Source organism: Pteronotus mesoamericanus, unplaced genomic scaffold (assembly GCF_021234165.1).
Source record: "Pteronotus mesoamericanus isolate MK-2021 breed Mesoamerican mustached bat unplaced genomic scaffold, CSHL_Meso_final contig_502, whole genome shotgun sequence".
Classification (NCBI taxonomy): domain Eukaryota; kingdom Metazoa; phylum Chordata; class Mammalia; order Chiroptera; family Mormoopidae; genus Pteronotus; species Pteronotus mesoamericanus.
In genome coordinates, this window is record NW_026555187.1 from 2,204,660 (window position 1) to 2,232,195 (window position 27,536).

At 52.7% G+C, this 27,536-nt stretch overlaps 1 protein-coding gene across 4 annotated transcripts; it reads left to right on the forward strand.

Moving 5' to 3' along the window:
* Positions 1 to 26,052, forward strand: KLHL26 (kelch like family member 26). 4 transcript variants are annotated; one of them, XM_054578893.1, is made up of 3 exons: positions 1 to 71; positions 21,204 to 21,386; positions 23,314 to 26,052. In XM_054578893.1, exons 1-3 carry the CDS (start codon positions 1 to 3, stop codon positions 24,893 to 24,895), a joined length of 1,836 nt encoding a protein of 611 aa, XP_054434868.1. In that variant the 3' UTR covers positions 24,896 to 26,052. The 4 variants fall into 4 exon arrangements, with proteins under 4 accessions (XP_054434868.1, XP_054434871.1, XP_054434869.1 ...); XM_054578894.1 differs by lacking the exon at positions 1 to 71 and adding an exon at positions 16,117 to 16,180; XM_054578896.1 differs by lacking the exon at positions 21,204 to 21,386.
* Positions 26,053 to 27,536: the final 1,484 nt, after the last annotated feature.

The following is a 27,536-nucleotide window of genomic DNA, read 5'->3' on the forward strand; positions in this document are numbered from 1 at the left end:
ATGGCGGAGTCCGGCGGCGGCGGCGGTGGTGTTGGCTTCGGCGCGGGGCCCGGCCTGGAACGCCCGAGCAGGTGAGACCCGGCCTGCAGTTGGCCCGCACCTGCCTCAGGGCTCCGGTGACCTGTGGGGAGTGCTGGGGGTCTGAGGGTCTGGGAAGCGTACTGGGCCTGCCCAAGGGTCTTTCCGGGATACTGCAGGTAGGTACTGCTGAGGGGACAGCTGAAGGAGGGCTGGGGGCCCCAGAACCTCGAGGTGTCTACATGTGGCCCCAGGAGCCTCAGGGGGCGTTGCGGGGCTTGGAGGTCTGAGGGGAAACCCAGGGGCTCCTGAGTGGGAACTGAGAATACCAAGGGGTCTGGGAGGCAGAGAGGGCTTGAACAGAGACCATGGGCAATCTTGAGGTTGTTGAGGCTGTTTTCGGGACTCTGAAGAGGGACTGAAAGGAGCTTGCTGGGACTGGGGCCCAAGCCTTCCTAGAGGGTGCTAAAGGACCCTGAGGATTCTAAAGGTGGTCCTAAGGGCATGCTGAGGGGACCTGGAATGTGTGAGGACTGTGGAAGCCAGGGGGTAGGGGGCACAAGTGAACCTAACGACCTGAAAGAGGCCTTAAAGGGCCTGGGAAAACCTTAGATGGGAGGCTGAGGGGGCCTGGAGGTCCCAGTGAATCCTGATGGGCAAGAAGGGATCTGGAGTCCCAGGGGTTCTGGGGGGCTGGCGTGGGTCTCGGGGAACCTAAGGATGGTGAGAGAACCCTGAAGATTTAATACATAAACACACACACATACAGGGAGTGTCCATTCTTGGAGTACCTCTTTCCCATTCCCATGGGGCTTAAATCTCCCCCTTCCCCAGGCCAAAGAATTTAAAGCAATGTCTTGCTCTCAGACCAAGAGGGCAGAATTCATCTCTGGTCAGAGGGAGGTCCCCTTTCCCTAAGCCCTGAGACTGCTTGAACCCCAGAATTGGCGTAGAACTTTGTTTACATGTGTTGTTCTGGGTTTTCAGATGGGAAGAACACCAGCCTTAAGGAGCACAGCCTCCTTCCTCTTTACATTGCATGGGGTCAGTGTGGCCCAGAGCTTCATCTCTGCTTCCCAGGACAGCCTGCCACTCTTGGCTGACCAAGGACAAAATTCAGGCTCTTTCTCCCTGGTGAGCTTAAGGTAGCCAATCATTTCAGTCAAAGTCATGAGTGATGAAGTTAGTACTTGTGTGCTGTGGTGTCATTTATCATTGTGGAGGGACCTAGGCTGGTGTTGGCTGGAAAGGCCTGATCACCCAGGTGCATGAGTTGGGCTTTGGAGGCATCTGATGGGCCGCATCAGAGATTCAGATTTGGGAAGAGATTCAGCAGGTAGCCTGGGCAGGGCTTGGTGACCAGGCATGAGGTAGCATGTAAGAACAGACAAGAGGGGAGAGTGAACCCTAGGTGTCTGTCTTTGCTCTGGGGTGGGATAAACTGGGGCAAGGGTAAGGTATAATTAATTACATACCATACTGTTCATTGAGTTTTAATAAATTTATAAGGGGGAATAAGTAGTGGTGGAGGGAGACTTGACTTTGGGTGGTGAACACACAATACAGTAATACAGATGATGTATTATAGAATCATACACCTGAAACTGATAAAATTTTATTAACTTATGTCACCCCAATAAAGTCAATAAAAATAAATTTATAGAGTATGAGCATACACCCATTAGCACAATACGTTTTTCCATTTTTTATTCTTTCTTTTAATCCTCACCTGAGGATATGTTTATTGATTTTAATAGGAGGGGGAGGAGAGATAGAGAAACACCGATTGGTTGTCTTTCGTAGGCTTCCTGATCAGGAATTGAACTCATAACCCAGGTGTGTGCCCTGACCGGAAATCGAACCTATGACCTTTTGGTGTACAGACAATGCTCCAACCAACTGAGCCACCTGTCCAGGGGTCTTTTATTTTTTAATTTTGTAATTTATTGATTTGTAAAGAGAGGGAGTAAGGTAGGGGGAAGAGAGAGAGAGATAGATAAAGACATGAATTTGTTATTCCAGTTATTTATGCATTTATTGGTTGATTCTTGTATGTGCCCTGACTGGGAATGGACCCTGCAAGCTCGGTGTATTGAGATGATGCTCTAACCAACTGAGCTAACCAGCCGGGCCTGCCAGCCTTTAATTTTAGCAATTCTAAGTGTATGCTGGTATCTAATTTTCATTTTAATTTGCATCTCTCTAATAACTAATGATGTCAAACATTTTTTCATTATCTTATTAGCTATTCATATTTTTAGTAAAGTGTCTTTTCAGATTTTTTGACCATTTTTTTCATTGAGTTGTCTTCTTATTGACTTTTAAGAATTCTTTATGTATTCTGGATACAGTTCTTTATCAGATATATGATTTGCAAATATTTTCTCTCATCTGCAACTTGTCTTTTCATTTTATTAATTTATCTTTTACAGGGAAAATTATTATGTTGATGAAATGCAGTTTATCAATGTTCTTTTATGGAACACGCTTTTAATGTCATATCTAAGAAATCTTTTCTAAATGGAGGCACTTTCTTAAAAGACATGTCCACTATTTCTGAGATGACCATTTAGCCCCTTCCATCCATCCCAGTGAAAAATCACTGTTGTCTGGAGCAAAAGATGGTGGGTGTATATGAGTGTGTGTGTATGTCGTGTGGGGCTTATTTCTGTGGTTCTAGTGTATGGAGGAGGGCAGGAAGCCCTAATATGGTAAGATGGAACATACAGAAAGAAGACCAGGTCTTGAAGGAAGTTGTGGCATGCAATAGCTTCCCAAGGATCTTTTGAAACGTGGAGGCCTTTGTAGCATTGTTCATTTATTCTTTCCTTCATTTCTTCCAAATGGGCTGGACTGGCCTGGTGAATGTCCTGCCCGTGCCTTATTCCTCTTCACTTCAAGATCATGGCCTCTCAGAGCCACCTGCCTGATTACCTATGTTTAGCTAGCCCCAGGAGCATTTTTTTTTTTTTAGTCATGGTGTTGTGTGCGTGTGTGGTAGGGTTTTTTTGTTTGTTTGTTTGTTTGTTTTTGGTAAAATTTATATGACATAAAGCTCACTCATGTAAAGTGTACAATTAAAAAAAGAGAGTAAAATGTACAATTCAGTGGTATGTAGCACATTCACAATGTTCTTGTGTACCCATCACCTCTATATAGTTTCAGAACATTTCCATAACTCTAAGAGGAAATCCTGTCCTCATTAGCATTCTCCATTCCTCTTCTATCCCAGCCCCTAACAACTACTGCTCTACTTTCTGTCTCTCTAGTTACCTGTTTTATGAATAGAATCACAAAATGGGTTGTTTTATGACTGGCTTCTTTCACGCCATGTAATGTTTTCAAGGTTCATCTACATTGTAGAGTATATCAGTACTTCGTTTCTTTTTATGGCTGTGTAATATTCTATCATGTGCTTGGTTCCATCTTGTGCTTATTTTGGATAGTGTTGCTATGCATATGTGTACACAAGTTTTTGCCTGAATTCCTGTGTTTAGTTCTTTGGGCTCTACCCTAGGAACAGAATTGCTGCATCATAAGGCTGTTGTTTATCTTTGATCGTGCTATCACCACCCAACACTACTTGGTCTGTTTATTAGTGAAAATGCCTTGAGGGTGGAGAGCATGTCTTGTATACCTTGAGCAGAGGCTACACAGAGGAAGTAAGTATTCAAGAAATATGGCCAGGAGGGAAGAAGGGATGAATGGGGTGTGGAAAAGCTCTCTAGGGCTTGTAGTCTGGCAGCAGGGAAATCACATCTATGGATGGGTTGGTCTTTGGTCTTCTTGGGGAGACTTGTGGGAGTTGGGTTGACTGACCTTGTCTGGAAGCCTGGTTTTCAAGTCTGCCAGGAGGTATCTGCATCTGCCTTTTTTGTCCCATGAAGATTTTTACCATTTGGCTTGGTGTGAGGGCAGTTCCTGTCTTCCCCGTGGCCCTTCCAGCAGTCCACAACGTGAGAAGCTGTCCTTGAGGGACTGTGCTCCCCCGCCCCAACCACCCCCAGTGTTATATAACTTGTTTGTTCCAACTTCTCTCTTCTGCAACCACAGGGGAAAAGTGAAAGAGAAAAGCTTATTCTCTTTCCTTACACTATCTCCAGGGATCAACAAAAACCCCATTGCCTAGTAGAGATGGTCGTTAATGACTGAGCTGAACCTCCGGGGTAGACGAAGATGGCGGCCTCAGCCAGGGCTTGAGAAGGGTGTGGGGCCTGTTGCAGGTTCAGTCCAACAAAAGACACTTGTCCTCCAGCAGGTCCCTTCCCAGCTCTACCTTGGACCCTCCATGAGGTCCAGGCTCCTGGAGAGAGAGGAGGTTTTGGTGTTTTGAGGGGGAGGAGGTACTCTCTAAGGAGTTGAACCTCCCAGCTAAAATTCCATTGCTATGAGCTACCTAGCTGGCCGAGTTCTGGAGGAGCTTTTTTCCTACGGAGGCTCTTCAGACGTTGGGTCTTTGGCATCCTTGCTCCGTGGCCCATCTTCCCGAAAGGTGTCTGGATGGGGCCCATAATTGCTGACTCACGCTGCTCCTGGTGGGTGAGGCAGGGGTATCTGGGTGAAGGACATGTCATGCACAGGTGTTTCCATAGGAAGTTGTGGCCAGGACACAGTGTGAGTGGTTTTGGCACAGTTCAGCTGAAGTGTATGCTCCTGGCTTGGGGGCCTTTGCTTGTTATAGATTTCCTAACAAGTCCTCTCTGACTGCATTCTAGATTGTGTCCACTAAGCTTCGAAGCTCTGGGAGAGTCCAGTCCCCGATTGCCTGTGCAAAAGATTGGGGGATGATTTGCCTTCTGAGAAGGTTCTTATTGCTTTGGCCTCGTCCTCGTTTCAGCTGGGAGGGAGAGGCAGGGATTTGATCCTTCAGACATGGGAAGTTCATTCTTCCTCTTGGGAATTCTGGGAGATCTGTGGTGTCCGGGGCCTCATCATACCTATGTGTCTGTGGTCTCTCCTTCCATGAGCAGAGTGACCCTACATATTCATTGTGCACATTGTGCACATCTGCACAACAATGTGTGTTAGACTCCTCATCTGAAAAGTGGGACCCCAGGCTCTATGGGCAGAGTAGCTTGGAAGAAGTGAGCTAAGGTGAGGGTGTGCTTAGAGGGCGCCCAGCACATTGCACGTACATGTGTTAGTGCAGAAGTTGTGGCATTGCCCTGTCATCCTAATGCTGTCAACGTTTTGTCACCATGCTGTGTGGGCTGCGAGGGGATCATGGAGTGTGGCAGATGGGGAAAAGCTAAAGTTGGTGTCTTCATGAATTTGAGCTGCTGAAACAGGATACTGTAGACTGGATGGCTTATAAACAACAGAAATTTATTTCATGAAGTTTGGAGGCTAGAAGTTCAAGATCAAGATGCCTGGTCAGGCCACTTCCTGATTCATAAATGGTGTATTCTCACTTTTTCCTTGGATGGTAGAAGGGTCTAGGAAGCTCTCTGGGGTTCCAGTCTAAAAAAATTTCTTGCCCAAGGATATGCTTATTGATTTTAGAGAGAGAGGAAGAGGATGGGGGTGGAGAGAGAGAGAGAGAAACATCAGTGTGAGAGGGAAGCATCGGTCAGCTGCCTCCCATATGCACCTGACCAGGTATTGAACCTGCAACGTAGGTATGTGCCCTGACAGGGGACGGAACCCACAACGTTTTAGTGCATGGGACGATGCTCCAACCAACTGAGCCACCTGTCCAGGGCTGGGGTCCCTTTTATGGGGTCATTAATCCCATTCATGAGGGTGCCATCCTCATGACCTAATTACCCCCCAAAGGCTACACTGCCTAACACCATCACATTAGCAGTGAGGTTTCAACATATGAGTTTTGGAGAGAATACAAACATTCAGTTTATGGCAATCAGCTTGAGCATTTGGGAGGACGATGACATTATTAGTTGATGGCCATGAGAGGGACAGTGGGGGCGGCAGTGGGAGATTGGAACATGTCAAGTCTTCTGCAACATGAGAGTAGATGGCACCTGGGAACAGAGTGTGAGCACAAGCTGGGTGGGTCTTAGCTGAGTATTGGGATGAGGGCAGTTGAGCCTGGGGTGAGCTGGAGGAAGCACTGGGCTGGTAGTGCTGGGGTTCTAGGTCACGCAGCTCATCCCTTCTCAGGGATGCCTTATTCCTCACTTCTGCAGGCAGGGTCCCAGCAGGGTCCCCCAAGCTTCAAGATGTGAAATTGCTCTGAAAACTACACACCTCTTCCTGAATTGAGCACTGTGATTGTCTTTTTGCTGGACTGCTTCCACCTGGTGGCTGCGACTGCGCCCCCTACCCCTGAACTCCTTGTCTTTTACCATAGTGACTAGGGTAAGAAGGTTTTATTAGCTTCTGCTGTCATTGTGCCACCTCCGGGGAGCCCACCAGTGTATTGTTCACTTTCTTTAACAGCAGTTATTTTTAATTGCCTATCTGCAGGGGACAGCTCAATGAGGCCAGGGTGGACGTTTTATGCCTGTGTCCCTTCTCCCCCTAGACCCTTGAAAGGTGGAGCTTTCTCTGCACTCCCTCCCTTTGGGTTAGGGCATGTTTCAGACTTGGAGTTGATGTCCCTGGAGAAGTAGGATGGAAGTGGGAGAAGGTGGGGCGGGGGAAGGGCCCAGATAGAAACAATTTATTGACATGTGGATGGAACTCACTGACATCTTGCTCTTCCCCTGGTGGTTGTCACATGCCTTCTGTGTACCTGCCACTGTGTTTGGTGCTGGGCTTGCTAGGAGGGGTTGGGGGGGACAGTTAGGTTCTGCCCTTGGGGCTCCTATGTGCCAGCAGGCACATAGTGAAACACTGGTACATGGGTGCCATAACTGATCCGAAGGCCAAATGGGAAGTTTCTGGCCTCTTGGAAAGGTTCTGAGAGCCTTCTCAGGAGCAAGGCTGAGCCAAGCCTGAAGGTTTTTGTTATCTGAAGGTTAGCGTCATCAGCTCAGGGGAAGGGGATCGAGTGAGGTCGACTGTTCTCCGGGTGCTGGCACGTGGTGCGTGCAGGTTCTGAAGGTGGAGGAGACAGGCTTTTCAGGGGCTGGCAGTTAGAGAGGAATGGATGGAAGGGACAAGACAGGGGACTGGGAGTTCAGGATTTGGGTGAGGGGGACACCTAGGTCAGACTTGTGTTTTGGAAGGATCCTTCTGGCAGGAGAGGAGGGGGCCTGGACCAACATTAGAGCTGTGGAGAGGGCACAGGTTCGGGAAAGATTCAAGGTTGAACTTGTGCTATATGCTGACCAGCGGTGGCAGGTGTACAGAGAGTCACCTGCTCTCAGGTTTCCGCCATTGATCTAGGAGTGCGTGCTGGGTGAGGATCTGTGGGTAAGTGGGTGGGCAGGGGAGGACCAGGCCTCATTTGGCCAGAGAGGCTCCACTGCCTGCCAGCATCCCATAGAGGGCTGGGAGGGGCAGAGGTGGACACCCCACCTCAAAGTGTTGCTGGCCACCTCTATTCCAGAAAGCCCCCAGGAAGAGGGATTGGACCTGTCATAGCCATCAAGGTGGTCTCCCCAGTTTGATACCACCCACCCATGGACTCAGCTTCTCCTTGAGAGTATATACCATACACACTCTTATTTGCTCTTTTCTTCTATCTGTTTGCCACATCCTGGTCTGACCACTTCTTCTACCTCCTTCTCCTCTGGGCTCTGTGTCCCTGTCTCCCCATTCTGGTGGGGCCCTCTCAAGGCAGGCATTAGTCCACATCATTCTCCTGTCTCTCCCATCTGACACCTCCCAGGGGCTTTCCCACTCTCAGAACAAAATCCACATCTCCATGTGACCCCCTTGCCCCACTCACCGGGCCCCCCAGCCTCCACCACCCTGCCCTCTTCTTGGGCCAGCACCCTTCCTGGGCATTTAACACCGCTCCCCCTGGAATGTCCTGTCCCATAGCTCTGCACAACCCCAGTGTTGCCTCCTTGGGGCCTGACTGATCTATTCATCACGACCTACTGCCCACCACAGCCCACTGGCCATCCTCTGCCCTATGTTCACAGAACATTCTCTGTGCTAACGACCTGTGCCCCCAAGAATGTGTGCTCCCCAAGGGAAGGGTTTCATCATGAAGGCTCTGATTCCATCCAGTGAGTACTTTATACATAGTCTGTGATGGAGTTTGCCAGGGTTGCTGGCCTGACTGAGAAGCTTCTGGAACAGTACTTAATGGCCCAGTCGGGTGAGGGTCACCCTCCTCCTCCTCCCTTTATTTCATGGCAGTATCTGGGTAGAGAAACAAATTCCCAGGCATGTTGTCAGTGAATCAGCCCTATTTAAGGGAAGCCAGTGAATAGTACCTTTTGGTAGGTGTGCTTTAGATAGGATCTTAATGCTGTGTGTTGAGTATGGAAACAGCTGGTTGCTCTCTGTGTCCAGCTGCCTGCAGTGGGAAATGGGGGCCACCCTCCAGGTTTCTACTGGAAGACCCCCCCTTTCCTTGTGGTAGCCGCTAGCAGCTGTGCAGATGAGTTCTTAACACATGTTAACCCTGGGTCTCCAGTCCCTTCTTCCTCCCCTCCCTGACCTGTCCCTGGTCTCTGCAGAGAGCGCTGCTTAGGATGCACAGGACAAATCCTCCCTAGCATTCCTCCTCTGCAGAACAGGTTTTGAGGTGCCACCTTGCCACACATGAAAATATTGTGATTCCAGAGGAAGTAGCCAGCACCTTCGGGGAATCTCAGAGCTTTCCTATGCACGAAGCAGCTTCCGGAATTAAATCTTGAGGGGTGGACCTTCGGGCTTTTAAGGCCTCAAGGGCGGTTACCCAATGAGGCCCAAGATGTTTCCTGACACAACTGTGAAATTCCACAGGGGTCAAAGACAGACTGCACCAGAAGCAAGCTGAGCTGGATATCTGGAGAGCTCTCCTCTCAACTGGGTGTTAGGAGTTGAAGCAGTCTGCCAAAGGAAGCAGAAACAGAGATGTGATCACCCAGAATCTTCTGTAACTGAGCTGAGAGTGGGGCATTCTCTCATGGCAGGGTTCAGGGGGTGGCGAGGTGCCCATAAGGGAGCTGCACTGAAGACCCACAGGCAGCTTCTATGTGGAAAACTTCCAGGACTAAAGTTGTAACCATGTGCTTGCCTTAGTGAGGTTTGGTTGGGGGGGGGGGGCAGTGTCCCAGGGGGGCATCTCTTGCTCTCTCTCCTCCTCCTCCCTCCTCTCCCTGTCACAAGAGGAGATAATTGGGGCCTGCCTGCTTCTAAGGTAGGGATGTTGGGAGTACGCAAATGTTTATGCTGCACGTGAGTCACTTGCAGAAATGATGGGTAGTGTTTTCCTTGTCAAGGCTGATGGCATGGGCTGCCTTGCAGCTCCAGCCTTAGGCATGCTTCCAGCATTTGAGCATTTCGATTTGCTGAACTTTTGCAGTGGGGAGACGTGGGTAGCCTGCTGACCTTTACCAAGAAGCCTGCTGTCTCATTGCAGGTAGGCGGAGCTCAGGTTGAGTATGGCCACCACTTACTCACCCAGAGATGGCCCAGTGTGGCTTCCTTGCCTCCCTGCACCCTCCCTCCTCCCCACCCTGCAATCCCAGGGTAGGAAGACTGTGTGCAGTCAGTGCAGGGAGAGATGGCAGCTGGAGTATTGTTAATTCCACAGTGTTTTACCAGAAGCTCATCTAGAATGTGGTGGAAAGGAGGCAAGGAGATTTCTGACATTGAAGGCCCCCTTTGGTTATGAGCACCAGGAACTCAACTCGCTGCCATCAGTTAAAAAATAAAAGTTCATTGTTCACATAAAAAAAAAAAAAGTTTTCCCCTGGCTGGTGTGGCTCAGTAGATTGAGTGCCAGCCTGAAAACCAAAGGGTCTCTGGTTCGATTCCCAGTCAAGGTACATACCTGGGTTGTGGGCCAGGTCCCCAGTAGGGGGTGCTCAAGAGGCAACCACACATTGATGTTTCTCTCCCTCTCTTTCTCCCTCCCTTCCTCTCTCTAAAAATAAATAAATAAAATCTTTAAAAATTTTAGAGGGTATTTCAGTTTTAGTTCCATAGAAATTCAGGGCTCAGGTGATTCTCTTAGAGTCTGTGATTCCTGTTTCTCAGCTCTGTCTTCCCTCTTGACTGGACAAGGTAAACCCACCTTGCTTATCGCCATCACAGAATCAGGGGAAAGGCAAATCTCCATTCTAGTGGGTCTAGCAAAAGTCCCAGGGAAAGCTCTGACTGGATTGGATGGGTCACACCCCCATCCAGGGACCAATTAGTGGGTCTGGGAGTCTCTGGTTGGCCAGGCTGAGTCACAAGTCTCCCTTTTCAGCCCAGGGATGGGGCTGAGAGTGGAAAAAAGGAGGTTCCCTGAAGAAAACGGGGGGTCCTTATCAGAAGAGGGGAGGGATGTTGACCCCTCCTAAAGTGAAGATATTCATGACAGGCCCCTTCTGATACCAAATTTGTGCTGCTGTTAGAAGGGACTGGCTGAGCCATCCCCGTGACTGTCTGCTTGTGTCTAGCCTGGCATCGCTGGGCATGAATTTATAGCATACCATTGGGCAGAACCATCCCTTTCGGGGCCTCAATACCTGTTCTGCCAGGGGAGGCAGCTAGGCTGAGCCCTGAGACACTGGAATTTGGCAGTGCTGGAATGTCACTGGGTTTCTGAATAGTGCTCAGGGGCCATGTAGTCATGCACATACTTGCCTGATTTGTAGTGAAAGGGTTCTGCCCATTCAGGTGGCTCCATTTCTAAGCCCAGTGCAGTAGGGATAATGTGGGGGGATGGCCCGTTACTAAGGTCAGCCTGGAGTCAGTGGGTGGGCAAGGAACAGGCAAAGCCTTGGCCTGGGACCTGCTCACTAGTCTGCCCCTGCTGCTCATGGCATTGGGGTCCCAGTTAGAATTTGAGGGGTAAGGGAGTCTATGGGGGAGATCTGGCTGGGCTGTGAGGGCAAGGGAGACCATGGGGTAACCTGCTTTGAGAAGGCTTGGAGGTGAAGGCTTTGAGGAACATGGGAGAGCTGGGGACTTGGGAGTGTGGTGTAGGGAGGAGGGTGAGAGGCAGGAGGAGATGGCCCTTCAGCATGGGGCACCGCCTGAGCACAGTGTGGAGACCAGGTGTCCCAGAGAGAGTCTTCCTGAGGGCATCTTGGTTGACCCCAGTCAAACCATAACATACCCAGTCCCAGGGCTTGGACCAGGAGGGTGCATGGAGGTGGTGAACTGAGCAGGCATATGCAGCAGAGATCTGCAGTGAGCAGAGATGCGAGTCAAACTCTAGCCAGTGCTGCCACCCAACAGCCATCCATCTGTTACCTCACCCATCTGTTTACCTGCCTATCCACTGTTCCACCCATCCACCCATCCACCCAACCACCCAACCATCCATCCATCCATCCATCGTATGTAGCGTCCAATTGACAAGTGTGACTGAGCTCTGAGCACATTCTAGGCACGGTGCCAGGCGCCAGAATCCACCTTACCCTACCCTGGTGAGGCTCCTGTTTCAGTCTCGGGGAGACAGGCTGGGAATAGATGGGTGGTATGCCTGACAGAGCTATGAGTTGGGAAAACAAATAGAGCCAGTTTGGGGGTCAGAGAAGCCTCCGTGGGGATCTCCCAGTGTGACCTGGCAAAGTGGGGCAACCTCCCATGCAGCAGCTGGAGGATTAGTGGGCTAATCTACACCCTTGCCATGGCCCGCACCAAGGAACTGTGTCCTGCCTTTCATGCTGTCCAGTTCCATGTCCACTTCATGGCTCAGCACCCCTGGCCAGCGGTCTCAGTGATCATAGGGTTCACCCACCTGGGGCTACAGAGAGGCTGACACCAACCAGGATTTTTGTGTGCTGTGTGGCCTTAGACTTCTGTGTGTCTGATGTTTGTGCCTCAATGCCTTGTCTGTAAGATGGTAATGATAGTGATGTTCCCCTTGCCATACTGCCCATTGAGAAGCAAGCTGGGAACCAGGCCTGCACCACCCAGTCCATAGCCCTGTATGGAGTAGGTTCTCATTCACCAGGACAGGAAGGGGTGGAGGTGGAGAGCTTGCCACTGGCAAGGGAAGATGGGTTTGGGTGTCCTTTTCTTTCCTCCTAGCCTTGAGAAGTGACCAGAGTTGGTCAGGTCTGGGAATGGTGGGTACTGCGCACATGATCCTCCTGTCCATCAGTGGTGGCTAGATCTCCACTTGTCCTGGGCTCCCAGGGGCATCAGTCAGAAGCTGGGGAGAGGGCACAGAGACTGGACAGGAGGTCTGGCCTGGTCTGAGGGGCACTGGGCTCACAGTGGCCCATAAGTTGTGAGGCTATGGAGAATGACAGGAGGCTTTGCCAGGGAGGTGACAAGGCCTGATGTTATGCTCTGCTGCTGGCAGGAGGGTAGGTGGTGTCTGCAGAGTGCTCCACTGTGACCCAGCGAGTATTGGAGGAGCATGGGGATTTATGCCATTTGTCCCTGTCACAGTCACAGAAGGGCAAGATGATTGAGCTGGCAGGGCCTGTCTTCAGTGGAGCTGGCAATGAGGGGGACCACCTGCCAGGCTCTGCATGAGGGATCTTAGGTAGGCCTCAGGGCAGGAGCTGGTGATACACGGGGCAGGGCAGGACGGGAGCAGCTTTTCTCACCTCGAGGCTCCTCAAGAGGATTCACGAAGGACTTTCGAGGTTAATGTAGGTTTTAGAACCTGCCTGCCTTCCCTACTGTCCTCCCCAGACTCAGCCTCCCAGGCTGTCACGTGGGGCTCTCAGGAGTTGCCAGCCCCAGGTACCAGCAGGTTGCACAGTACTGAGCCCTCCTCTACACCCCCTCTCTTTTATCACACATGTTACTGCCCGGCAGGTACAGACAGGCAGAAGTGAAGGCCATACATGTGAGCAATGGCTCCAGACGGTAATGCCTTGAGGAAGATGGGAGGTGTGGGGTGTTGTGGCCTGGGGCTCCTTTGTAGGGTTCAGTGAGGTGGTTTCTGTGGACGATGTGCTCCTAGGTCAGGCTTACAGTGGATCCGGCTGTGTCCATAGGCTTTGGCTCTTGGAGGAGGCAGGGCAAGTTGTAGGGAGTGGACTAGGCCCTGTCCCCACCCATCAGCCTGCACACTTGCCCTCTCTGGACACACACAGATCCACCCATAGGGTGCACAGACTGGCATGGCACTGGGCAGACTTTTAAATTTTGCAGATGTCTGAGAATAACCAGCATGATGAGCAAAAGGGAGAAATAAATAACTTAACTGCTGATGCTGTGGAGAGATTCCAGGCTTAGAGGACGTGAAATCTGGGGTCCTGACTGTGTTCTCCTGTCTCTCTCTCTGGGTCTCTGTCCCCCTCTCTGTGTCTCTATTACCTTTTCTCTGAGTCTGTCTTTCCCACTCTCCTGGTCTCTGTTCCGCCTGGGTCTTTGTCAGTGGAGTAGTGTCCTGGCCTGCTGGGACAGTGCTGTGGGAACCTCCATTTTCTCCTGGGCTCCATTTCTGTCTACCCAGAAGCTGTGAACTTCCCTTATTACTCCTGCAAGCCCAGGGATCAAGACCTGCCAGACAACTGCAGGCATCTCTGAAGGAGCTGCCCCTTATCTGTAGGGATGGCCCCGGAATGGGCTTGCTGCCTCTTGGGAATGAGCGGGGCAGAGCCACCCTTGCAGTACAGTCCCAGGAGAGAAGCGCTGACGTGAGTGTGCAGGCTGTGAGCCAGTGTGAGGTGCCAAATCGTGGAGACTCTATCCTTGGGCTGCAAGCATAGTACCCGGAGCTGTGAAATATTGTAACCATGGCAACAAGGGCTGGGCTGTCTGCCTCTGTGGGGTGTGTGAGACCCTGGCTTTGGTGAACCTCTTACCCACAGAGCTGTGTACCCAGGAGCCAGCCCTGGCCTTGGCAGAGCCAGCAGGCTGCAGTGTAGTGAGCAGGCTTAGGGGCTGTGCTGGGCCTTGGTCTCCTGTCTTGAAGGGGACACTTGTACTGTCCCCCTGGGCTGGCAGGGGATTCATGAGGTTGCCTGTGAAGAACCACTTGCAGTAGGTGCTTAGTTAGTGGGCCTACCTTGTGAAGGGTCAGAGGGAGTGCAAGGGGGAAGGTACAGAATTGCCAGTGTGGCTGGACAGAAGGTGGGGGAGGGAGGTGTGTTAAATAGGGTGGAGAGGTGGGCCAGCAGGCTGCCGGAGCTTCTTCAGCGCTCTAGAGCCTGATTTCCCCTCTCTGGGTCTCTGTCCCTCACATTTTCTCTGGGTCTCTCTTCCCTCTTTGTGGATCTCCCCCTGCCCCCAACCCAGGTCTCTGTCTTCCTTCTGGATCTCTGTTCCTCTTTCTCTCTGGGTGTCTCTCCCTCTCTCTCTATCCCCCTCTCTGGGTTTCTGCCCCCTGAAGCACAGCATCTTTCCCACTGATGCCCCTGGGACCTTGGGTGGAGTGGCTGAACTCCCTGGTACAGCGTCAGCTGGGGTACGAGCCAACCAGCTGCACTGTGCTGCTGTGCTCCTTGGAGCCACATGGACAATAAAACCAAAATTGGCTTTGGAAGTGGAAGTGCTCTCCGTTTTGAGGGGAAGTGAGGGAATTTGCATGTCAGAACAGTATGTTAAAGGGGCAATACCGGCAGACTCTGTTCTGGCCTGAGCTTTGGGCTCCATGTGGGGGTGGGAAAGGATTTTACAAAACCCCAAAGAAATGTTTCCATGAAATTCTTGTTCTTGCCTTTTCCTTTTTTTTTTTTTCTTTTTTTTTTTTTTGACATTCCAATGAGAAGAATTGTTCTGGGGCTTTGGAGATCTTCTGTAGGGTTGGGAAACTGACCATCGAGACCAGGACCAGCAGTGGGCGAGGGCAGGAGGAGGGAAGTCTTCGCCTCGGCCATGGGGCTCTGTCACCCCTGTGGCTCTGCACTTCCTGTGGTCTCTCCCCATTGTGCAGTCCTGCCTTGGGCTGGCTTTCCGCAAAGCAGAACCTGAGGCAAGGCCACCAGTCTGTGATATGTTCAGGCGAGTGACCCCATGAAGGACTGGATGGAAGGAGCCCATGTAGGGGCACCAACAGGGAACAATGGGCTCAGTGACTGGGATTCCCTTGGAGATTGTAGGGATCCTGCCACTGGTGGTCCGTCCGGGGGCACTTACTCTGCCCGGTCTCATCGGCCATCAGCCCCTCCGCAGAGGAAACCCTGAGGGAGGCAGGGGCTGTGTTCCCTTGTCTAGCACAGGCCTGGGCCTGGCCAGGGGTTCCCAGTGACAGTGCCGGGGGGTGCACGGCATAGGGGTAGGGGATTAGGACAGCCCTGAGCCCTGGCCAGGTCTGTGGGGACACGTGCAGCTCTTTGGAACCCAGATCCAGGCAGAGTCAGCTGGGGCAGCAGTGAGAGTCCCCCAGAGACATCCTGACCAGCTGCTGACGCACTGGCTCCGATGACTCAGTCCTGGTGACCATGGCTCGGGTGGCCATCTGGAGACTTGGACCAGCCCAGGGCTGCCGCCACCGCCTTCCTGGAGGCCCATGGCCCCACCGTGGCGGCCACCCCCTGTCTGACCAGCCTTAGTCATTGGTCTCAGGCCCAGTATTCATCCCCCTCCAGCCCACCTCCGCCTAGCCATGCCTGCCTCTCTGCCCAGGCGGGGACTCTGGCCCCTGTCAGCTTCCTCCTTCTCTTACCGAGCTCCCCAGAGGCTGCGAGGTGTGTGAAGGGTAGCGCAGGGACTTTGGGGGCAGTTGTCCCATCTGTGAGACCAGAGCAAGGAAACAGCCTGTGCGGTGCTGGGAGTCTTGCCCAGCACAAGGAGGATGTGTACATAGAAAGGGGTTGCTTCCCATTCACTTGTAGCTCAGCCCTTTAGGCAGCAACCCAGTGGGTTTGGTTGGGGTTCCAGCCTGGGTATCCTAACTCCTGCTTATGAACATGCTAACTTCCTCTGTGTTCAGCTGAGGGGCAGCCCCTGTCAGAAGGCACCATAATTCTTCATATCTCCTTGAAGGGCATTTAGTTTGTTTCCCATCTTCAGCCCCCAGAAATGATATTTGGGGAATATCCTCACTCATCTCTCTTACATATGTGCGTATACCTCAGATAAATCCCAGTAGTAGCCTTGCTGATTCAAGGATATAAGCCCTTAGAATTTTGCTAGGTCTGTCGTACTGCCTTCCTAGAGATTGTCCTACTTCACACCTCCCCAGGAACAGACGTGAGCGTCTGCTGTGAGATAACCTGATGACTCTGCCCACCTGAGGGGTAAAGCTGGTCCCTTGGTGAGTATACTTTCCATATTCAGAAGAGGCCTGCTCTCAGGTCTCTCTAGCCAGCTGTGCTGCTTTTTCTATGAACCACCAGCCCACATCATGTATATATCTTTCTGTGAGGTTGCTAGCTTTATATCGATTTCTTGGGACTCTTTATCTATGGAGAACCACAGTAAATATATGTTCAGGGACAGAGCAGCGCCACTTTAAAGTTGTCCCTGATGTGAAATCTTCTCGTGAAAATGTGAATATGCACGCCAGTCTCCTGGGCTTAGGGGAAACATAGGAAGTCCTTCCACCCTGACCTAAAGTCTTCAAGGGACTTATAAGGAAAAATTAGACCAGCTCAAAGCAAAATGGCAAGATGCACAGGATCTGTGAGGCTAGGTGTCCATGGAAAGGCCAGCCTGGCTTGCTGGCCACTTACCACGTGCCAAAGCTCTCCAGGTCATTCCAGGCTTCGAGTTCCCAAGCACCTGGCCCAGTTCAATGGCCCGTGGTGGCTTGTATAGGTAGTGGCAGGATACAGCCCCTCACTGGGCCTTGCCACCTCCCCAGCCCAAAGGCAAGCTGGGGGAAGTAGGTGGTCTGTGGTCCATCACTTCATAGGGGGTGATAAGGGCAGAGGACCCTCAGCACATTCCTGTGACGCCTGTGCTCCCGCCTGTCCCATTTGACAGCCAAGAAAATAGAGACCCGGAGACCTGGGAACATGCCTGAGTCACACAGCTGGCTGATAGCAGGGCAGGGTTCGGAATCCTCCCTTTGCCTCTCATACCAGATACCAGATGCCAGAGCTGCCAGAGCTTGGTGAGGTGAGGTCCATGGTACAGCCCAGGCAGGTGTACTGAGGCGCAGGTCTCACTGATCTGCGTCTCCTAACCTTTGGGTCCTGGCTCTACCCCCAGACACTCCACTCAAGGCCAGGCTTTCATTTTGTGCTCTATGGGATCCTGGTGATGAGGGCGACTTACTGGTGCTTGGACCTGCTAAGTCCAAGTCTTTTCCTGGAGGGAGGCTCCAAGGGGTCACACCAGCTGTTCTGACCCCCAGGTCCCTGTGTTGCACAGAGAAGGTGGCTCCCCTGCCCAGGCTGGAGGAGCCAGAGAGGCCAGAGGGCTGTGGAGGTGCAGAGAGGCATCTCAGCGTGCCTTCGCTGCAAGCAGGGCTCCAGGTACGGCTGCCAGGAGGCCCTCTGTAGAAGCAGGGAGTGAAGCCCAGCACCCAGGATGCAGCCGAGCCCTTTTCTCCCTAGGGAGAGGCCCCACGGGCATCACTGTCTAAGCACGGGGTGGTAGGGCTGGGAAGAGAAGCCAGGGCACCCCCACTTTCTGGCCTCTGCATCTTTCTGCCTTGCTCCTGTCCCCTCTCCCTGGGGTGCCCACTGCTGCAGTGTGAAGTTGATTCTGGAGGGTTTGACCTCTTTGTTCTCCAGGTCCTGGAGCTTGCACCAGGTGAGGGCAAGGTCACTCTTTGTTCATGCTGTGTCCTTCCACCCACAGGAAAGGGTCTAGGGGCTGACAAAGCCAGTGAGGGGTGGGTAGGATGAGCACTTGAGGGGTCCTTGGAGGCTTTTGTGGGGCATGACCTTAGCTGAGGCGACCCAGAGTCCCATCAGAGCATATCAGCAAGAGGGCACAGTGAGACCCCATTCCTGGAGGTGTCCTGGCAGTGGCTGTCCAATTGAGAGTAGCACTGGCTGGGAGCAGGGGAGATATGGGGCGGGCGGATTGGTGCTCTTTGAGGCACTTTGACTCTCGAGGTCCATGAACCAATGACATTCTGTTCATATTTTCAGGACTTGGGTCCATCATGGGGTCTTGGGAAACTGTCAGAGCAGATACTCAGCAGTCAGGGAGGATGGGCTGGAGGCAGCAGCTCCGGCTGCTCTGTGCTGGGGGAAGGAGACCTGTGAAGTAGGCATCCCCTCTACCTGGTGAGGAAAGGTAACTGGGCCAAGTTAGAGACTCAGGGTCCTCCTGAGCCTCTTTTCTTCCTTTCCTCTGTGGCCTTCAGGGGACGGCATACTCAGCCTCCCAGGCATGCCAGGTCTCGCAGCACTGACAGCTCAGAAAATGATGGTTCTGGACTCCAAATCCTGTGCATTATTGCTTCCTGTGGGTGGGAAACCTTTCCACCAAGCACCAGCTGTGTTCCTCCTATCACAGATGTGAGGTGCCACCCAGCCGCATCCAACATCTTTGGGACTCTGAGTACTCCGCATCCCCTCTGCCCCTGGTCGGCCCTCTCCCATTCCCAAGGCTCTCCAAAAGGACGCTGAGGTGTGAGGTTGGGGATCTCAGGTTGCCTGCAACTGCATGGATCTAGTACCAACTACATGCTCTGTGATTGGCAGCAGCCCTTTTACCCACTATGGTGCTTTGGGAGCTGGTGGGCAGTGGGGCTGAGGGGCCTTTTTCCTCCTGCTTTCTTGGGAAGACTGGTGCCCATATTCCTGGTCCTCACTTGTGGGCAGATGTTGGTCCCAGGGATAGGAAAGCAAGTTCCAGGGAGCCCGAGGCTGGGGAGGTAGCAGAGTGCTGGGCCAGTGGCGGGGGGGGGGGGGCACAGGCTGGGCAGCCCTGGGGGCTTCTTGAACCACTAAGGCCCGACTCTGGAGGTGAGGGCATTGTTCACTCCTGTTGTATCTGTATCTGGAGGATAAAGTGATGTATTGGGACCTCCAAACCATTTATTCACTGATGTATTCTTTCTATTGAAGCTTTCTGAGATGAAGCAGCAAAGGGGACTTGAGGGGTGATGGAGGGCCTCCTCTGAGGTGCTGGGGTCATGAAGGGTTTTATGCAGGACCTGAGAAGGATCAGATGTCCTTTCATTCTGGGTTGGGTTTTGGGTTTTTTTGAGGTGAAATTCATATTATATAAAACCACCATTTTAAAGCGAACAATTCGGTGGCATTTAACACGTTTACAATGTCGCACAACCGTCACTTCCGTCCCGTTCCAGCATACTTCATCACCCTGACGGGGACCCTGTCACCATTAACAGTCACTCCCCATTTCCCCTCCCCATCCCCTGACAACTCCTAATATGGTTTCTGTCTTTACAGATTTGCCCGTTCCAGACATTTTATATAAATGTGATCATATAACATGTGGCCTTTTGTGACTGGCTTCTCTTACTGAGCATCATGTTTTTCATGTTCATCAATGTTGTTGTGTGAATCAGCTTCATTCCTTCTTAAGGCTGAGTAATATTCTAGTGTGTACACATACCACATTCTGTTTATCTACTCATCCGTTGATTGGCATTTGGGTTGTTTCCATCACTCCGTTTTAAAACTTAAAAAAAAATTCTAGCCCTGGCTGGTGTGGCTCAGTGGATTGAATGCTGGCCTGCAAACTAAAAGGTCACCAATTTGATTCCCAGTCAGGGCACATGCCTGGGTTGCAGGCCAGGTCCCCAGTTGGGGGCGTGTAAGAGGCAACCAATTGATGTATCTCTCGCACATTGATGTTTCTCTCCCTCTCTTTCTCCCTCCCTCCTCCTCTCTCTAAAAAGAAATTTAAAAACCTTTAAAAAAATCTAAAACGATCTTTCTCTCCTTAGTCTTCATTTAGAGGTACAGGAATCTCTGCTTCCCTTGTCTCCATCCCCTCAGCAAGCTGCCTCCATAGGTAAACCCATCTTCTTACAGAAATATTCTTGGTTTTTGTGGCTTCCCCACAATTTGCTGTTTCCCCCACATTGGCCAGGAGGTGACAGGAAGACCCCATGCAGCCTGCTGCTTCCAGGGACAGATTCAGATTCTGCTGTATCCTCTTAACAGCTCTGGACAAGCTGCTGGGGCTATGGACAAGCTGCTCAGCCTGTTCCTGTCCTTGGAAGGAGGGACCCGTGGACCTTTCCCCTTGACTAGGCAGCCACAGAGCACAGCCCAAAGCCAAATTCTTCTGAAAACTGCCCGGTGACTTTGTGGTCATGTGATTACCCTCTTCCAGGGCACTTGGAACAAGAGGCACACTGGGCAGGTGTCGGAGTGGCTGGGCCTTGGAGGCTGGGCCTTCCTGGAGGTGGCACACCCTCCCCCACAGTGAGAGGCACCCCTGTCCCTAGAGCCCAGTGCTGGGAAGCTGCAGGTCGAGTTCCTCCTCCACACTCATGCTGGGGCTCTGTGCCAGCACCTTAACCCCACTTGCCCTCTGCAGAGGAGAGATGGGTTTCCCCGTGGGGGTTTGCTGGGGCATGGGGGACACTGGGGATGTGGAGAGTGCAGCACTCAGGCGGCACATCTAGAATAAAATATAATGGGGTAGAGTTTTTAAAAGGAGAGGGCTGGGCGCAATCTAAATGTCCATAGATAGTTGAAAGGATAAAGAAATTGTGCATTCACACATTTACATAGTAGAATATTACTCAGCCATAAAAAGTGAACACTGATGCACACTACAATGCAGATGAACCTTGAAAACATGATACTGAGTGAGAAAAACCAGACACAAAAGCCATAAAAGGCCACTTGTTGTCTGATTCCATTTATATGAAATGCCCAGAAAGGCAAATTCATAGTGCCAGAAAGTGGATTAATGGTTGCCAGAGGATGGGAGAGGGGGGCAGGGGGAATGGCGGGGGGTCGGGGGGGACTGCTAATGGAGATGGGGTTTGTTTCCAGGATGATGGAAATGTTCTGGAATTATATCAAGGTGGTGGTTGCACAACATTGTGAATGTACTAAATGCCACTGATTGTACACATTAAATGGTGAACTTTATATTATGTGAATCTCACCTCAATTTTTTAAAAGACAGACATGTGGTCTCCTTAGGTCCTGTATGAAATCCTGCCATTATCACAGGCAGCAAATGGCACCCACTGCCAAGGCTAGTCAGTGGACAGGTGGCAGACATGGTCAAGACCCAAGTTTTGTTTCTGCTTTGCTGGGTCTGGTTCTGGTGATTTTGCCTGTGCCTGGGGCAGCTTCAGAGCCTGGGCAAGCTGCCCAGGGTCCCTGGGCTAAGACCGGCCTGCCCTGAGACCTCTGAGCCTCGAACCCCACCCTGCTCTCCCACAGCATGGCCGATAAGAACGGAGCCCTCAAGTGCACCTTCTCAGCGCCCGGCCATAGCACCAGCCTCCTACAGGGCCTGGCCACACTTCGCTCACAGGGCCAGCTCCTGGACGTCGTGCTCACAGTCAACAGAGAGACCTTCCATGCGCACAAGGTGGTCCTGGCTGCCTGCAGTGACTACTTCAGGTTAGCACAGGCTCAGGGTATGGGCTGGAGAGTGCAGGCTCTTCTGAGAGGGGCAAGTTCAGCACCAGCCAGGGAGGGATGGCTGTGAGGGAAGATGGCTGGTGTTGGCCCAATGTCCAGTAGGCCTACTGCTTTTCCCAGATTTGCAACTTACTTAAAATTTTTTGGGGACATTGTATAGGCAAGAACATACTTGGGGGAAGAGGTGGCCCATGGGCACCCAATTAGTTTTTGCCCTGAAAGATGGCAGAGTTTGGCCAGGTTTCCACTCTCTTTATTTGATACCTGTGTATGCCAGGTGCTGTGCTGGCCTCGGATCCAGCAGGGAGAAGACTGACACAAGTCCCTGCCCTTGTGATACCTATACTCAGGCTGAGGGAAAGCAGGGACTACCCAGCGGTGGCCCCAGAGTGTGCGAGGTTCTGTTCCAGTCCCCACGTGACAGGCAAGGGCTTGCTGGTGCATGGATCAGTCTACTGTGAAGGCCCTTTCCTGAAAGTGCCCTTCTGGGCATAGTTCTCTGGCCCTACTTCGCCAACATTGGCTGAGGCGCCCTGCCACCAACTCACAGAGCCCCCGCCCAGGTGTGCACCATAGGCTGTGTGCTCCCCTGCCCAGTGTGCCCTCCGACTGCCTGCTCTGTGGGCTCAATGAGGCCCTTCTGGGGAGCTAGAGAAGCCAAGCCATCTGGGGCGCTGCTTCTATTTTTATTCTGGATTTGGGGACGGGCGAGCCGCCCCAGCCAGAAATGCCCTTTAAAGGCTCCTTTGCGCTGGTACTGCAGCTAGCGAGGCCTTAAAAGGCAAAGCTCCCTCTCGTCGCCATGACTGCTTCTGCCTTCGACAGGCTGATGGGACTCACAGGGACAAGAAGGGGCAGGGCCCTGGGGCTGGCAAAGCGCTGCTCTTGGAAGGGCTACGGCACTGACTCGTGGAGTGCTGGGCAGTTGTTAGTTGATGGCCCTAAGGCAGCATCAAGCTCAGCTGTCCCCACTCTGGGCCTGAGCCTGGCCCATACTAAGGGTGCTGACGGCCATCACAGTAACGATGAAAGGCTAGCTTGCCCCGTGAAAGGAGCCTCCCATGCACCATCTTCTAGAACCTCCCATGAACTCCTAGCAGGCATTGGGATTCTCACCCCTCTTCCTGGCGGAGGTCCCCCGACAAAGTCTGTGGGGGTCTCTGACCTAGGTCCTATGTTTCAGAGCAGAACAGCACAGCTGACGGACGTGGGGCCAACTCACTAAAGGGTCTCACAGTGGGCTAGGACCACTCTAAGGGGCTTCCCTGACTATCTGGGCCTTTCTCTGGACACATCAGTGACCCCAGTGGGGTCCTTTAATAGGCGTTCCAACCTGGGACCCCCTACTCCCTTCCTTTTCCTGTGTGGTAGCAGCTAAGACTCAGGCAGGGGAAGATGGAGCCACCTGTTCAGGTGAGTGTGCTGGGGAGGGGCTGGACTCTGTGAACCATGGTGTGTGTTCCCCTGATGTACCCCTGTTGTATTTCCTGACCTCACTGAGGGACTGGTCCTCATGGCCGGGCACCAAGGTAGAGTTGGAGACTTCTCCCAAGAGCCAAGGCTAAGGTTTGGCCTCCTCTTGCACAGTCCCACCCACCCTGCCATGAGCAGAGGATGGAGGGGGACCTGGCCCCCACCCTCCAAATGAGCCCGCCCTAATTCTGCGCACATCTCAGTAGGGTTAGGCAGTGCCTCACAACGGGGGCAGAGTACAGAGTTGCTGTCCGTAGGAAGCTGCATGGCTTGGAGTAGATTAAACTTTTTTCTTTTCTTTTTACGTGTCTTTAATGTACACCTGGCCTGCTTTCCCCTGGCGGGCCAAGCCTGTGCCTCGGAACCATGCCATCCCAGTGACCACAATGCCCCTCGGTGCCCTGAACCCACATGCTGTGTTTCCAACCCTCAGGGCCATGTTCACAGGTGGCATGAGGGAGGCAAGCCAGGACATCATTGAGCTGAAGGGCTTGTCAGCACGCGGCCTGCGACACATCATTGACTTTGCCTACAGCGCCGAGGTGACACTGGACCTGGACTGTGTGCAGGACGTGCTGGGTGCGGCTGTGTTCCTGCAGATGCTGCCAGTGGTGGAGCTGTGCGAGGAGTTCCTCAAGGCCGCCATGAGTGTGGAGACCTGCCTGCATATCGGCCACATGGCCACCACCTTCAGCCTGGCCTCACTCAAAGAGTCTGTGGATGCCTTCACCTTCCAGCACTTCCTGCAGATTGCTGCCGAGGAGGACTTCCTGCAGCTGCCGCTGGAGCGCCTTGTCTTCTTCCTGCAGAGCAACCGGCTACAGAACTGCGCTGAGATTGACTTGTTCCGTGCTGCTGTCCGCTGGCTGCAGCATGATCCTGCCCGGCGGCCGCGCGCCAGCCACGTGCTCTGCCATATCCGTTTCCCACTCATGCACTCGTCTGACCTGGTGGACAGTGTGCAGACACTGGACCTCATGGTGGAGGACGTGCTGTGCCGTCAGTACCTGCTAGAGGCCTTCAACTACCAGGTGCTGCCCTTCCGGCAGCACGAGATGCAGTCCCCACGCACAGTTGTGCGCTCTGACGTGCCCTCCCTGGTGGCCTTTGGTGGCACACCCTACACTGACAGCGACCACGCTGTCAGCAGCAAAGTATACCAGCTGCCTGAGCCAGGAGCCCGCCACTTCTGCGAGCTTACAGAGATGGAGGTGGGCTGCAGCCACACATGCGTGGCTGTGCTGGACAACTTTGTGTACGTGGCTGGTGGTCAGCACCTGCAGTACCGCAGTGGTGAGGGTGCAGTGGATACCTGCTACCGCTATGACCCGCACCTGAACCAGTGGTTGCGTCTGCAGGCTATGCAGGAGAGCCGCATCCAGTTCCAGCTGAATGCGCTGTGCGGCATGGTCTATGCCACGGGTGGTCGCAACCGAGCAGGCAGCCTGGCCTCAGTTGAAAGATACTGCCCGAGGCGCAACGAGTGGGGCTATGCCTGCTCACTGAAGCGCCGCACCTGGGGCCATGCAGGTGCCTCAGCTGGGGGCCGCCTTTATATCTCAGGTGGTTATGGCATCTCGGTAGAGGACAAGAAGGCACTGCACTGCTATGATCCTGCGGCCGACCAGTGGGAGTTCAAGGCACCCATGAGTGAGCCCCGAGTGCTGCACGCTATGGTGGGTGCTGGTGGCCGCATCTATGCCCTGGGTGGCCGCATGGACCATGTGGACCGCTGCTTTGATGTGCTGGCTGTGGAGTACTATGTGCCCGAGACAGACCAGTGGACCAGCGTGAGCCCCATGAGGGCTGGCCAGTCAGAGGCTGGTTGCTGCCTGTTGGACAGGAAAATCTACGTCGTTGGGGGCTATAATTGGCGCCTCAACAATGTGACTGGCATTGTGCAGGTGTACAACACTGAGACGGACGAGTGGGAGCGTGACCTGCACTTCCCTGAGTCCTTTGCAGGCATTGCCTGCGCCTCGGTTTTGCTGCCCCGCGCAGGGAGCAGGAGGTAGCTCTCAGGATCCCCACTCCTGCCATGACCTGGCTGCATGCTGTTCTTGCCAGAGGCTTGGTGAGCACATGTTCTATGGAGAACCTCATGCCCCCACCCCCAAGTACCCCCTACTCCCACCCTGGGCTGGTCTTATAGGCCCTCCATGTTGATAAACCTCCTTCCTAGGGTCCTTCCTTCCTGAAGCAGATCTCGGCTCTGCGCCTGCCAAGGGAGCCTGCCAGTGAGGAGGCCTACGTGTTAGGGCGGAAAACTTGAGCCTGAGGCAATTTTCTCGTCTGCACAGGGTCCTCACTCACGAGCGGGAATCAGGAATCAGGAGTGTTGCTGTGCCCTGCTTCTCTCCCAGCCCTCAGCCTGGCAGTCTCATACGTTCAGATGAGGGCTCATTAGTGTCATTCTAAATTTGTGGTATGCCACTCTCCCCCTCCTAATTTTCTTGCACTTGTGTGTTTTAAAATACTGCACACCACATCTCTGTCATTTGGACCCCTTGGAACAGGAGGGGTTTGGAAGCACCCAGCTTGGAGTGATGACCAAGGGTAGTTCTGTCTCCCCAGTAAGCCCAGGCTGTTGAGTGGGAGGGAGGCCATGGAGGAGGTTCAGCAATTGCCCTTACTCCTGTCCTTGGTCCAAGAACCTCAGGGTTTTTGCTCATCCCACAGATGGTTCTTACGGGTTCAGGCCTTCCACTGGGTACTGGACCATGTGGAGGGCCCTGAAGAGAATTGGGCTAATGTCCCTGTCCCATGGATGGAGGAGGACGCTGCTTTAGAACTCAGTGCATCTGCATTCCACAGGTGTGTTCAAGGATTTTTATTTCGACCACTCTACAGCCCTGTACTCCCCTTGGTCCTGTGTTCAGGTCAAAGTGCCACCTGGCCCAAGGCTACCAGTGCAGGAAGTCAGACAGATGGGAACCTTTCTTTTCAAGGGCTTCATAGCATTTCTGGCCACATTTGTTGTAGTCTCCAAACCTTTTTTTTTTGTCGTTCCATTTTGCCTTTTTTTTTTTTTTAAGAGGCCACCACCGCTGTCTTATAAATGGGATTTGTACCCTTGGGGCAACTTAAAGTGTCTCTGTGCTGCTAACAGACGATTGATGTCATGTCTCTGTGACCCACTCGCTGTGTAAAGAATTAACCTCATACCTTAGCAGACGTCATCTCCTAATATTTTCCTTGTATTTAATAAAAATGTTGTGAAAAAATGGAGCAAGCCCAGCGCTGAGCTTGTGGAGCCTGATAGGTCACAGATTCCTCCTGTCCTCTGTATTTAGGGGGCCCTCTCCCACTTTGCCCTTTCCAATACTTGCAGAGGAGCTGGAAGGGGGGCCAGTCTTTAGCTCAGGGGTGTGAGTGAGGGCAGTGGGAAGTGGAGCTGGGACTACTCTTCAGTGCTGGGAAGACAGATGGCAAACCTGGTGGCCTCCCATGACTCTTGAGGCTGTTCCATGTGCCTGGTGGTCTGGCCCCCTGCGCCCAGCCAGCCCCCAGCCTTAGCAGGTTCCGTCTCCATCTGCTCAGTCCTGGGATGCAAGATCGTGCGGCTCTGGAGCCCTTCTACCCAGAGACTGCAAGGTAAAGAAGAAAGGGCAGGCCTAAACAAAGCATGAAGCATGGTGTGGCTCAGTTGGCTGGGCGTCATCCCACAAATTGAAAGTTTACTGATTCGATCCCCAGCCAAGGCACATGTCTAGGTTGTGGGTTTGGTCCCTGATCGGGTTGGGGTGCATATGAGAAGCAACCCATCGGTGTTTCTCTCCCTCTCCCCCTGCCTTCCTCTCTCTCTAAAAATAAATCAATAATTAAAAAAAGAAAAAGCATGAAATTATCACGCTTCCATAGGGGCTGAAGAGCTCCATGAATTGCCCCTGGTTCCCGCTTTTGTGGCAGCCTCACTGTGAACCGGGCTGCACATTAGTAGAGAATGCCTGCTGTCATTGTACGGCCTTCTGAGAGGGAAGGGTCACCCTCAAAAAAATACCATATGCCTGGTACTCCTGTCCAGCAGCCATGGGGCCCCTGGGGTGAGGCTGAGTTGGGAGGCAGTGCTAAACAGGAATTTGGTTGGGAACCAGGAAGGAGCCCACGCTGCCAGGGGCATTGAAAGGAAAACAGTGGCCCTTGGGGACTTACCAGAACAGTTCAGCTCCTTCTCATTGCTCTAACCTGAGCTCCCCCAAGAGACCCCTTTTCTGCTGGAGACACAGCCCCTTCAGGGGGGCAGTGAGAAGCCTTTGCCAGCTGCAAGTTCCCCCAGATCAGCTCACACCTCAGAACATCTTGTCCCCAATGAGCTGGCAGGGGTGCCGGCGCAGGGTGGAGGGGGTGCTGCTGTATCTAACTGGTTGATTGTGCGTAACCGTCTGGGCTGGTCCATGGAATGTTCTCGGGGGCCCCCTACCCCTCCTTCTCCACCCACCCCCCTGGAAGAAAGGAAAATTATTTTTTGTATTGTAAACTTTAAACACGAAAAAGCTGTTTTTAATTTAGCAGAAACTGGCTTGAAACTTTACTTTGTGAACGTTTGTGTCCTTCAGAGAAAGGCAGAACATGCGTACACACACAGAGGCTTGCACACACATACGCATGCTCATACTCAGGCATACCTGCACACATGTGCTTGCTCATCCGCAGTTG